This window comes from Schistocerca serialis, chromosome 4 (genome assembly GCF_023864345.2).
Source record: "Schistocerca serialis cubense isolate TAMUIC-IGC-003099 chromosome 4, iqSchSeri2.2, whole genome shotgun sequence".
Classification (NCBI taxonomy): domain Eukaryota; kingdom Metazoa; phylum Arthropoda; class Insecta; order Orthoptera; family Acrididae; genus Schistocerca; species Schistocerca serialis.
The window spans coordinates 661,222,000-661,236,089 of NC_064641.1; the positions used below are offsets into that span (position 1 = coordinate 661,222,000).

A 14,090-nucleotide genomic window follows, 5' to 3' on the forward strand; every position below is an offset into this window, starting at 1 on the left:
GCATATACTTGCTAACTAAATTTTCTGCTGTTGCTAATCTCTTCAGTTTCTCATCGCTTGCTTCCCTCGGCTCTCATTGCACCTCCTCCTCTTCGTCTTCTTTCTTTTCTTCAGACCCTTCATTTTCTTTCTTCTCTTCTTCCTCTTTAGTGCTATCTTCCTCTACCTCAAGACTATCTCCTCCTCTTCCACGTTCTTCATCCTCAAATTTATGTGTAGTCACACAGCCTACTTACTATCTACTGCATCCTCTTCGTTTTTCGTACTGACATTTCTGCTTTCAACCAACAACAACAGCAATATTACTATCACCTCACCTTCTACCTTCTACAACACTATTTTCCTCTTCTCTGTTACAGATTCCTCTTTCTCCTCTCCTGCACTTCTGCTGTTCATGATTTACTTCTGTCTTCAGCCTCTGTCTTCTGCACTGTCTTTCAGTCTGTTTGCATTGCCAATATGCGCTCTGTTATCGGAAGAAATGGTCCATATAATTTAGCTCTTATCTTTTCTTTGTCTCTTCTTCAATTGTTATTCTACTTCCACCAGTTACGAAGACAGTTCCTTAAGTACGTGAGTTCTTTCTTCTTCTCTTGTTTCTTCTCTTTCCATCATTACATTCTATTCCTTCCAAAAATCTTTTTCTTCCTATTACCTATATGTCTCTCTCTTGTTTTTCCACCTCTGGGGTTTTCTAAACAACTGGTATTCAATGATTCCCCATTTCCCCGGTTGACAAGTGTTTCTGCAGCAGATAACTTCTATTCAACTTATCTCCCGCCCTACATTGCCGCTTGTGACGTCACTCCTGTCAGTGTATCTTCCAAGTTACTAAGAGTTCGCTTGACACACTTAATCACTGCGTGTAACGTCACTTGTGTTTTTATTTTTAATGCTCATCCTGCTGCGCTGATTGCTGTATATGATTCCTTGAAACTTGCCAAGCAATTTTCACAGTAGTATCTAATGTTGGTTTCTTGCTAACTAGCAGTTACTGCCTCATCTTCTCAGCATGTTTAGAGCTCCTGGTCCTGACTGTTGTCTCGCATTTGCGTAGATATGCTGATAATTCCATCTCCTGTTATCGTGCTCTTCCAATCTTCTGTTATTCCTCTTCTTGTTTGGTCTTGTATCATCACCAACTATAAATCATGCATGTCCATCGTAGTTTGCACATAGTCCAAAATCTTTACTTCATTGCTTAAAAACAAATCCATGCTCACTAACTTGTTAAGCATCCTCTGACACTAGGCTGATATACTGCCCCCCCCCCCCCCCCCCGCAGAAAAAATAAAAATAATAACTGAAGCTCCAGATAAAGCCTCTCGCTACATTTTCCTGGATTTCACGTGATCAAACTTTCCGAGTAAACTTGTGGATAAACTCCCTGAATATTTCACATTGATCCTGTGCTTTCTATGCCCAATGCTGGTTGTCTTTCTTCATGAGACTACAGGCTGCCTGTATTTGACTTACTTCGCTCCAATGTACCAGTATGTTCTTTCATAGGCCCTGCATGAAATCCGTAGAATGGACAGATCCTATTTTTAAATTCCAGATAACTGAATTTTGCCTTTTCACAACGTCAATCGTATTTTTCGTGCGGTACCGTCAACAATATGCAACCTTCTTGTGTTTGTGGAATCATCACATTTATTTCTTGTTCCACTGCCGTGGTACATTCTAGTAGAGTTTCTACTTTGTTTCTCCCTACCTGCTTAAGCTGTTCAGATGTCTTTGAATCTACTTGATCGCTGACGCTTGAGCTTTTTCTTTCAGCAACCTGTTCAGATTCTTCTTTTGTAGCTCTGATGTTACCTTCTGCTTCCCGCCACCGATTTTTCAGCTCATGTTTCGGTCTTACTGCAACTTCAGCAATAGTTAACTCCAAATTAGCCAAACCTGATATGATTTTACTATCGAGTTTGCTTTGGTCTGTTCGCATTTAATTTGGCTTCAGTCACTTCTATTTTCTTTTCTAATTTGCTTTACATAGTTTTTCTAATTTTCTTTGACCATTTTCCATTTTTCACTTCGATTTCTAATCGATCTAGAGCATTAAGTACCAGCCACCTAGACATACTATTGGTGTTCATTTCTCCCAGAGGCCCCACTGCTATTGCCGCATTTGTTTTCTGATTTAGTTCTTCCACTTGGCCCTGTTTCTCCTTGAACAACTGTACCTCTAGTCAGATTGTTGAATTGACGTGAACTACCGTGTCTACACAAGACACAATGTGAGTGGACATAACTTTTGCAACATGTGTGTGAAGTGTACATGTTCATCAGCAATGTCTACGCGTAACATCAGACTGTTACAACCGGTCCACATCATCACGTTTTAGGAAGTAATGTCGAATGGAGGTGTTGCATGTTGGACTATTGTTTATATCGTTGTAGACGACGTCACACTGTGGATTACGACATATTCTACTCGAATTATGTACATCACCACTTCAGATTACAAAACTAAGTGATGTGGTATTGAAAAAAGTCTCGTCAGTCTCCACTCAGATAAATTCAGATCCAACTATGTACACAGTGTATAACTGCTTATTGTCCACAACGAACATGCTTACCATTTCTCTGTCTTTCGCTACCTTTTCCTCCTCCTCTTCTATTCTTATTCCCTTCTCACGACTGCCAGAGTATCAAAATCTAAGTTCAACGGTGTTTCTTTCAAATTTGAGTGCCATGTGGCCGTTTGTAAGAGCAAATTTTGAGGTTTACGTTCATTGTACCTCCTTTAACGTATAGATATTACATAATAAAGCATTTCAATGTCTTGTAAGATCTTTCTCATAAATTTATTTTTCATTTTCATCTGATTGTTCAGATCAGACTTGAAGAATGTCTTTTTCGTTTACAGGGTGGCATAATACCAGCTATACAGACGATGGTTTGCAGATGGGCACCAGATCACGAAAGGAGCTTGTTTTCCATTATTTTTCTCGGTAAGCGTCAACAAAATGTAATTCTCTGCAAACATGTGACTAGTGTGTCTACAGGCCCTTGGACCACAGTTTATAAGCGTAGTGCCATAATATCCTAAGCAGCGTTTGCGTGACATCACACACACTGGTTGCCTACAGGCAGAGGCGAGCGTGGCATAAGGGATGGGAATAGGCGCCTGAACGCGCGCGCATATACATATATAAATATATAGCAATTTGAAACTCCTTCTTAAGCGTTGCCTCTTTCTCGGAAGTGGGAAATTAGAAAGCTCCTGAGCTAAAACACATGCACACAAACACACTTTTTCCCCTCCCAATCACAGTCGCACAATTTTACGTATGATGAACCCCAGTTTTAGTCATCGTGTTCTCTGTAGCCCTCATTTGGTGACAAAACTCGACTGAAGATCGTCTTTGTACCCATTCCGTACAAGGTACAATGCGCTCTCAAATTAAATGCCACAATGTTATTTCCATATCTAAACAGTCTATATTATTTATAAATATGAAAATTTCTTCTGATTATTTATTGGCACTACTGGTGTAACAATAGTTATGCTCACATGATGGAAGACAAAATGTATCCTCAAATAATGTGCGACAATGAGTTTCCCATATCTAAATTTACTGTATTATTGTTTTACAAAAGAATATGTGATTCACTTTATTCTTACTACTGGTGTTACTTACAGGTTGAGCTACATCTGAAGCCTAAAACCTGAATTCCGTTCTTTATACCCAGTTGATACAAGGCACAATGGAACCTCAAATTAAGTGTCACATTGTTCTTTCCATATCACACACACAGAGACACACTGCCACTCATAATCGCCAAGACAGATTATAGGGGAAAGGATTGGGTCAACAGGTGAAAGCCTTTCTTCTACTGTGAGTCTCAGGAGTAGTTGTATCTTTGGACAAGGTTCCACACAGAGGAAAGTTCGATATCTGACTATAGATGAAAATTCTATTTTTACATCATAGGTAAAATAGCACTATAAAATAAACAAAAGTTGTTTGTATTACTTATCACAATATCTAAAGATATGTTTTATATTGGTACAAAATTAATGCTCACTTTATTTGCACTACTGGCGTGATTTACACGTTAATCTACACATGGCACCAAAAACTTGGCCGTGATTCGAACCTTGTACCAACATGGTGCAAAGTGCAAAGGCTTGCTGTACTACACGGCTATGAACCTCAGAAGCAGTAATATCTTTAGAGAAGTGTAATATTACTGATATTGACAAAAAATATTATAAAACTTTTTAATCACTTCTGCTGATGGAAAAGCTCCTAAAATGGCAGAATGGAGCATAGAAAATTTTCACTTGTTAATAATGAAGTTAACACAGAGCATAGATTTAAGTTTCAGGAAGTCGTTTCTTAAAGTATATGTATGGACTGTAGCCATGTATGGAAGTGAAACGGGGAAGATAAATAGTTTGGACAAGAAGAGAATATAAGCTTTCGAAATGTGGTGCTACAGAATAATGCTGAAGATTAGATGGGTAGATCACGTAACTAATGAGGAGGTATTGAACACAATTGGGGAGAAGAAGAATTTGTGGCACAACTTGACTAGAAGAAGGGATCGGTTGGTAGGACATGTTCTGAGGCATCAGGGGATCTCCAATTTAGTATTGGAGGACAGCGTATAGGGTAAAAACCGTAGAGGGAGGCCAAGAGATTAATACACTGAGCAGATTGCGGTAGGTACGGGAAGATGAAGAGGCTTGCACAGGATAGAGTAGCATGGAGAGCTGCACCAAACCAGTCTCAGGACTGAGGACCACAACAACAACAACAATAATGAAGTTGTATTCCGCTATCCAGCATCAGATTCCCACAGACCGACGAGAACGTTGACCGACGGCATTGTTTAGACTTTAGAGGCCAGTGACAGATCTCAGAATTATGCAGTTTGCGTAATTACGTTGCCCGGATACTGATATAAATGATCGGTAAAAGAGATCTCGGGGACGCTGAATAAAAGTTTGATAAAGTAATTGCCAACTGAACACAAGTGGCGTTCAATTGTGGCCACCATACAATTCGTCGGCGACTCTCCATCGCTGCAGCTTGAAAAAGTTCTAAAATACAACATAATAAATTGAGATGCGACATTAATGGAAGAGGAAAGTCGGTTTCTTGATTCAAACGTGGCACTTATAATTATTTAACCAAAAGTTGCAGACACGGGAGCGACACATACATTTTATGATACAGCTGTCGAAAACAAACGAGAGAGAGAGAGATCACAGCTCCTACTTTTATTAGTCCAAAACAAATTGCTGCGACAGCCTTCGACTTGCTTTATAGAGCATTCTTTTTAAATTAAATTTCAATGTACAAACATTTCTCTGTAACATTCTTTATCAGAACAGCACAAAAATACAACCCCTATATTAAATAATGACCTTTTCTCCTCACTTTACAGATTTATTTACACAGGAAAAAATTATTCTTAATATCATTTAGCATTACTAAAAGGTTTGGAGCACATTTTATTAATTATTCAAAAAGTATCATTTCAGAAGATTCTCTACTGAGGAATATTCAATCTCTGGCAGTGAACGAAAACTGGATCCTTGCACCAAAAGTAAAATAGAGTTTAAAAGAAAGGAAGAATTGTTTGCATTGCCTATCAAAACACTTAAAGATATGTTGTTTAACTAACACGTTTCGTATTGTTTACTAGTTAGATAGACGACATCTAGGCTTACATTTTCCGACTTATAAAGCTTAAAAATCTGATCAAACACACTTGATAACGTAAATTCTCTGAAAGCAAAGTAGTTACTAATTCATTCTCCTGTCATTGTATCTCCAAATCGGTACAGAAACAACAACAACCGCACATAAGACCCTTGTGTCGTTTTTGTTTACATATAGTCAATCTCGCGTCCTTGTCAAATTTAAATCATTCTTTATACTTAATTATTCTTTACAAACTGACCTTGAGTGAGAAATGTGGGAGCTGTTATGGGTAGCGAGTAGAGGGATTTGTTGCCAGTCTTGTAGGAAATATTTTCACTGGGGGAAGGGGGGGATGCAGTGGGGAGAATGTTGGGAGAACAGAAGAGGTTCTCTCCTGAAACTGCAGAATATGCAGTAGGAATATTTTGATTAGGGAACAGGAAAGAAAAATCTGTGCCCTTCAGGCACAGTTGGAGGAAGCAAGGAAGGAACTGATAATGATCAAGGGAGATAGGGGGAGTAGGGTGGTTGGGAACTGGCAGCTGGTAGGAGGATAGGAAGAAAGAGAACCTGATCTGACAGTTTTATCATCAACATCAGAAACAGTTATCTACCACTACCAGAGTTAAGTGGAGAAGAGCCTAGGGTAGAATGAGGAGCAGGAAATGTGCAACACACTTCAACTGAGGCCAAGAAGCCTAGGAATGTACAAAGTGTTAGGAAGAAGAAAGTTCTGCTGCTAGGTAGTAGCCATGTAGCCATGGGTGAGGTGTGGGCCATCAGTTACAGGAAAGTTTAGGGGCAGCGTACCAGACCACCAGTATCTTCAAGCCAAATGCAGATCTAAGTCATGTGATAGAGGACTTAGGGTCTTTATGTAAGGATTTTACAAAAGAGGTCCATATAGTGATAGTGGGTGGGATGGGAAACGATTTGGACAGGGATGGGGCATATGACATAGGTGGTGACCTGGACAAAATAGCTTCCCTGACTCATGGCACCAACGTAGACTTTGTTGAGCTGTTCCAGCATCATAATCGACCACACCTGTGAGGCGAATCAATGTGGAGTTTGGGATGGGTCTGAGGATAGCCAGCTTTGCTCATGTTTCTCTGGTGCCCATCAGGACTATCAACACAGGGGGTTTCACTAGGCATGGCCTACACCTAAACAGGACTCGGAAGGGAAGATTCACGAAAATATAGGGGGGGGGGGGAATCTCGGGCCCACATGGTCAAATACCTGATGTCATGGGTAGGAAAAAAAAGTCTTTTTAGGATATATCGAGACAACAGGTTCCCCTGCCTAAAGGATATCTCCAGCAGTTTAAAAAATATTGAAACAATCACTCACAAGACAGATTTTAACACTCCAAATATCACGCATACCAGATATCACAAATAAAAACAAACCTCTGGAAAGAGTAACATGGGGGCATTTCACAGACTTAACAATCCTTCATAAAAACATGCAGTCAATAAGAAATAAAATACAGCTACTGGAAGTTGAGCTCCAATCGTTGAAGTGGACAGTAGTTTGTGTTGCTGAGTGCTAGTGTAGAGAGACAGAAATTCAACACATAGTATTATCATTGTATGAAAGGGCAAACTCTAACTGCAGAACTGCTTCAACAGGTGGAGGATCATGCGTTTATATCAGAAAAGTAACACAGTTCAGATCAAGACATGACCTCAGTACAGAAATTGAAGACAAACACTTTGAAATATCAGCCATTGAATTAAGAGGGCTTGATATCACCAAGAAAATAATCATTTTGTGTTTGTATGGATATCCCAGTGGTAGTATGGACACTTTTTTCAATAAATTAACAGAAGTTCTGGATAAAGTCTCAAGCACAAAGGTCAACATAATTTTGTGTGGGGACATAAACATCAACACTAATATCATACATGAATCCAGCAGCACCCTCATAAATACCCTTCAAAGTTTTGGCAAGACCCTATTGGTCAATAGTGCAACAAGGGTTACTACAATGACTGCATCAGTAATTGACGATGTGACCACAAATATGGACATGGAAAAATGTGATGCAGCTGTAAAAGATCTCAGGCTATCAGACCACCTCTGTCAAATAACAACAGTAAAATCAGGCATCGAATCATTTTCAAAACTACAAGCCTAAAAAGACACATATCAGAAATAAAAAAAAAGATTTTTCAAAAGACCTAGTAAAACAAAGCTAGGATGAAGTGTATAAGGAAACCTAGGTGAATATGAAATTCTCCACATTATTTAAATTGAAATTTGAAAAGGCATTTCCAAAAGTATACATGTCCGTATCAACATCTCACAAAAACAGATGGATAACAGCAGGTATTAAGAAGTCCTCCCAAACACTTAAATAGCTGAGTTCCATGAAAAAGAGTCGCAATGATCCATAATTCTTAAATTTCTATCACAGATACAAAAAGATCTATAGAAAAGTCATTTAATGACAAAATAACATATAATGCAGAGAATAAAAGTGAAGCAATCTGGGACGTTATAAAAAAGGAAATGGGGAGAGGCAAACAACTGCAGAATAACATGCTGCTAAGGTAGGGGGATAATGTAATAAATGATCCACAACACTTAGCAAACTATTTAAACGAGCATTTTTCAAGCATTGCAGAGAAGATACAGCAAAAATTCCCCAAAACAATTATAACACCTGTAAATAATGTTGCACTAAATACAATGATGTTACTTCCAACCACAGAGAATGAAGTCAATAAAACTATTCCAAAACTAAAACATAAGAAGTCAGTAGGCGTAGATGAAGAACCAATGTGCTTACTGATACAATGCATAGAGATTATACAAGGCCCAATAACAAATATAATAAATGAATCCTTCACATCAGGGACATTTCCAGAGCAGTTCAAACAGGCAAGAGTTGTATCTTTGCTTAAGAAAGGTAATGCAGAAGACATAGATAATTACTGGCCCATGCCCCTGCTGTCACCATTCTCAAAAATAATAGAAGCAATTATGAAAGATTAATGAATTACCTGAATACATGCAATCTTTGAAGCGAATCATATTTTGATTTCCAAAGTGGCAAAAATACGTAGTCAGCCATCGTAGAATACACAAAAGGTGTACTTGATGCTCTTGACAAAGATGAGTGTGGCACAGGCATATTTTTGGATCCTTGTAAGGCCTCTGATATAGTCGACCACAAGATTCTATTAAATAAATTAGAAGCATTGGGAATAAGAGGGGTCGCAGATGACTGGTTTCGATCATACCTAGCAGATAGGGTACAAAGAGTAGAGATACATATAATTCAAATAGATCCAAATATTTCGTAAAACACTTATCAGAACCAAAATACATAAACACTCTGCCATCCGGCGACACCACAGTGATACTGTGCACGAAATAGCAGTCAACGACCGCCGACACCACATTGGTGTCGTGAACATAGTATCGAGCAGTGGCCGGCGACTGTACTTTAGTATCTTTTGCATTCTGTTGGTGTTTTGTTTAGGTAACAATAAGTTACACATGTCGACAAGTTTTTTTTTATTTTTATAAGTACTTGTGCCCTTTCATCATGGCAGATGAAAGAGACAATATGATTATTTATAATGAAGGTGCAGAGCAAAACTTGGAGGTTGCCACTACATCATATATGTCTCATCATGATCCGGTTGACAGACTTTCCAGTCACATAAACAGCACCAAGTAATAGGCCTATGTATTTCTGAAACAAATAAATGAAAACGAAGAAACTGCTACGTATGTTCCAAAATCAAAAATCTTGTGGAGTTGAGTTACATCTTGGAGTCTGTTTTGCTGCATATCATATGAAAGAGAAATACTAAGTACCAAAGACAACGGAAATAAACAAATATATGAAACAAACAAATTTTGTATTTATTTACATACGTAAATCTTCGAAATTTCATGAAAGTAGGGGAACAGGGGTGAGAACCTATGAGAACTAACGATGAGATTAGTAAAACGTTACAATTTATAATCTCCCAATAATGTCAAGAACAGTCAGAGACAAGCCAAGTAATCCGAATTAGCGCTGCCGGCGCCAAGCGGATAAATTTTTACGTGACGTGCAGAAGGCAAAAACCTTAATGTAGGGGTTCAGCAAGGTAGCATATTAGGACCAATACTATTCCTGATGTACATCAATGACTTTCCTGGTAGTGTTACTCATGGTGAACAATTTCTCTTCGCTGATGACAGCAATATAATAGTCACCGAGAAAAGCAGAGAACTCCTTGCAGAGAAATCAAATGAAGCTCTCAAGGAAGTGACATTGAACATAAAGAAAACTAATGCCATGAATTTTAGTTTGAAGAGGGAAAATGACAATGTTAAATTAAATGTAGATGGCACCCCTATAGACTGTGTAACAAATTCAAAATTTCTAGGAATGAATATTGAGTCTCAGTTGAAGTGATGTGAACACCCAGCGAACATACAGTTTTCAAATTCCAGGAAAGAGCCATAAGAATAATAACCAAAAATAGCAGTTGAGACCATTATAAATACCTGTTCCGAACACTGGGATTTTAACTGCTCCATATGAATACATTTACCAGTAAGCTGTACACATCAAAAATAACATTGGTAATTACAGCACAAACGGCTCTGTCCATGACCATGGAGCAAGAGCTGTCTCAACTTACATTTACCAAGAAAAATAAACCTAAAACTCAAAACAGATTTTCTACCAAGGAATAAAACTGTACAATAAATTACCAAAAGAGATTAAAGAAATTGCAAAAATACACTTATTTAACAAGGCAGCTAAAATACCTGTAATGTAATATATTTATACATCGAAGGATTACTTAGACAAAACAAAATAGGGGTTTGGTTAAGAGAGATATACAAATAAATAATAATAATAATGATTACAAAACATTCAACATTCCACATAACACTTTCACAATTTTTCCTTCTTTTTTCCTTTTCTAGAAAAACCTACCCCTCAAGCTACACATAGTGCAATACTAACACCTCTTCCTCTTTCTGAGCTCAACATCCCACTCATTATAGAGGGATGCTGACTCAGTTTTTCAGGATAGCAAATAGGAAGTTGTGGTGCAGAAAATGGCCCAGAGATCACAGTGTGTGTGTTTGTGTGAAGTGTTATGTAATACTGCGTGTATAGTGTGTGCAGTGACTGGTAGTGAGATATGAGTAAACAGTGTGGCATTAAATTATTTATTATGTTTTTTGTAAAAAAAGTATTGTATACTGGGAGCAAATGTTCAAAAGTTCAAAAAATGTTTGAATGTGTGTGAATTCCTATGGGACCAAACTGTTGAGGTCATCGGTCCCTAGACTTACACACAACTTAAACTAACTGATGATGCTAAGAAAAACACACACACCCATGCCCAAGGGAGTACTCGAACCTCCGGCAGGAGGGACCGAGCAATCAGTGACATGGTGCCTCTAACAGCGCATCCACTACGTGTGGCCAGGAGCAAATCTAATGATTGTCTCTAACTAGAAGACTGTAAATGTATGTGTATACGAATAAGCTTATTTTAAATTGGTCTAAACTTGTAAATACTTTGACATGTCGTATATCCTTGTAAAAAGAGATCTATGGATGAATAAAACTGCTACTACTACTACTACTACTACTACTACTACCACTACTTCTATAATGGTACATAAAACACACAGCTCATTTTTTTGAAACTACTAGTTTAACTTACAGATTAAGTGACCCTTGACGCCAAAAACTGGCTGTGGTTCTATCTTCCTATGAAAAGGGCAACAGTACTTTAAAAATAGAAAAATTATCTGCATTATTTGTCAAAATACGCAAATACTGGTTCTATATCAGTACAAAACATATGAGGCTCACTTTATTGGCACTACTCGTCTAATGTAAAGGTTAAGATACACTCAGGAGCCAAAACACGATTGTGGCTCGATTTTTGTATACACATGGTGCAAGAAACAGTGTTACAATGTTATTTCCACAACCCACACGCAAACACACCGTCAGTCATAACCTCCAAGACGGGATAGAAATTTAATGTGGAGCATCACTTAATCTACACACTTGCGTAATATGGAAGGATAACGACAAAAACAGTAATACTTTACCTCACCAAGCACCTTTTACAGGGAAGAAGATAATGCATCATGTATTACACAGAAATAATGTAATATATATTACTGACTGTTTAATGTAATTTTATTACGTTCGATCTTGGGCCTGCTTGATGCTATGTTACTGGTGCTAAGGGATAAAATCTCCATAATCTAACATTTTAGAATTTTAAAGCAGATGTTCTTCGTAAGCAAAGTTTAGGTACCAGTGTTTTTATGAGAAGGAGAACACGCTTTTTAAGGACCAGCCTTGAAAACCTCTCATCCCCAACTGTCTGCATTAAATCATCAACATAACATCAAGAACGATGAAGGTGCGCAGCTCACAGTGGAAGAGGCGAATGCTTCTTGCTCGTGCATTTAGTGAAATATGATGTGCTTAGAGATTACAATAACAATTCCTTGATGCACATGTGCAGACAACACGTCTCCTCTTGTCTGAGATCTTGCTAAGTCGGTTCGGTGAAATAAGACACTCTTGGAAGCCTCTCAACAATTCCTTGACTGTTCTTGTGTGGACTTCAACAAGTCTTGCAAGAGAGTTTAGTTCTCACATACAAAGTCAATGGTTTTGGTGGTGATCTGAACACCTTTACAGAAGTAAACATGAAAATAATACAGTTGTTCAAGAAAAGCTGATTTGCAGATTTTGCCCTCAAAACACAGTACAGAATCAATTTGATTTTGTTAACACAGGTACATCTGTTAAAACTTAGTTAGATTTCACATATGTGTTGAATGTGAATAATGGGTGAACATCCTCCGAAGTGACTTAATGGAAGTCAGGAACAGCGAGAAACTAGTAATCTTGACTGGGTTTCTGCTGATTATGCTATTAAGGCTTGAATGTGCTCAACTGTAATAGATAATGAGATATGCTTCAAGGAGCCTAGACACTTTTTGAAATCCTATTTTCTAATTTTTGAGAACAGATCAAAGAAAATTAATCAATTGCTTACAATATATCTTTCACTTGGTTGCAAATTTCTTCTGCCTGTGTCATACGAATCAAAAGAAATGTATATAATTTTCTTAAGACTTTTCGATATTACTGGATGTTAGTGTACTGCTTATCATAAGCCTATTGTAGGGTGTTGACACTATCTTTGTTACTTTCATTCAAAAAACAGATAGCTGACCAATGGACTGTTCACAGTTCTGACTGCTTAACAGTACAATATCCAGCGGGAAGAATGAACATGTAAAATTTGTCAGTATCAGAAACAAGCAAAAGGTGCCTTTTGTAGCGTATGCAGGCACTGAGTGCATGCTGAAACCAATTGTGCCACAATAAATCATAGCTGAAATTGTGGTTCATATTCTGTGAAAGTCCAATTATGTACGCCATTCATTGTAGCCTGTTATTTTCATTGTAGATGCAATAATGAATATTCAGATTTCAAATTACACAGAGGTAGTGTTCCTACGAAGTAGTTCACAAATAATCTAAATTTCATTGCCAAGGCTCTGAATGAAGTCTTGAGCAATGCAAAACAGAAAGAATGGGTATAAGTTGCAAAGAAGAACAAGGTTTTCAGTCAGCGAAGCTTTGTTGTATTTCCTATGAAGAATTTCAGGAAGATGAAATAAAAGATAGAGATCACTGTATCTTTACTGCTGCGTGTAAAGGAACTTCACATGCTGGTTACAATTTGAACTATAGACCTAGTTATACAATACCCATTTCATTTCACAAATTGAGCAATTATGATGCTCCATTTTTTATTTTAAACATAGATGAAGATGTGATGATAATCAGTGACATAGAAATAAAAGTAATTTGGGATATGCTAATTGTTATCATCGAACATGAAGGAGTATAAATCAGCTTTGAGAAACATTGCTGTAATTCACCAAAAAAGATATTGTGATGTAAGAGTCAAGTATATAGACTCGTTTACTTTTTAGCGTGTTCTTTAGAAAAGAAAGGATCATATTTAAAAACAGACGATCTTAGTGCAATAAGAAAAATTTTTTACAAATGAAACAGAGTTTAATCATGAGATTTTATATATCTCTGGTCCCTTTAGATCTAAGTTCTCTTTAATGGAATCCAGCATGGTTTGCACTCACGTTGGAGGCGGGTAGACATATTTTATTTGCTGTTTCTTGAGCAGCCTGGCTATCTCAATGGACACGCCAGCCACCACCATAGGGAAGAAAAACCAGTCCTTCATCGCACATGCAAAGAGTGTAGCACCTTTCTTCAGTAGAGGGCTATGGATGTCAGTGTCTCTGATCCATCTACAGTGGTGTTGTAGCGCCATCCTTTGGTACCTGTGTTGTTCTAGCGAGGAATATATTAGCAATTCACTGCATCAAATGTCAGTA

General features: G+C 37.8%; 1 protein-coding gene across 1 annotated transcript in view; it reads left to right on the forward strand.

Annotated features, from left to right (window-relative positions):
• The window catches only part of LOC126475528 (sialin-like), a 125,108-nt gene that overhangs the window by 42,080 nt on the left and 68,938 nt on the right, over positions 1 to 14,090 (forward strand). The window contains exon 4 of the mRNA XM_050103463.1: positions 2,870 to 2,954. Within this exon, the coding sequence (XP_049959420.1) occupies positions 2,870 to 2,954 (85 nt within the window). The remainder of the gene's footprint in view (positions 1 to 2,869; positions 2,955 to 14,090) is intronic.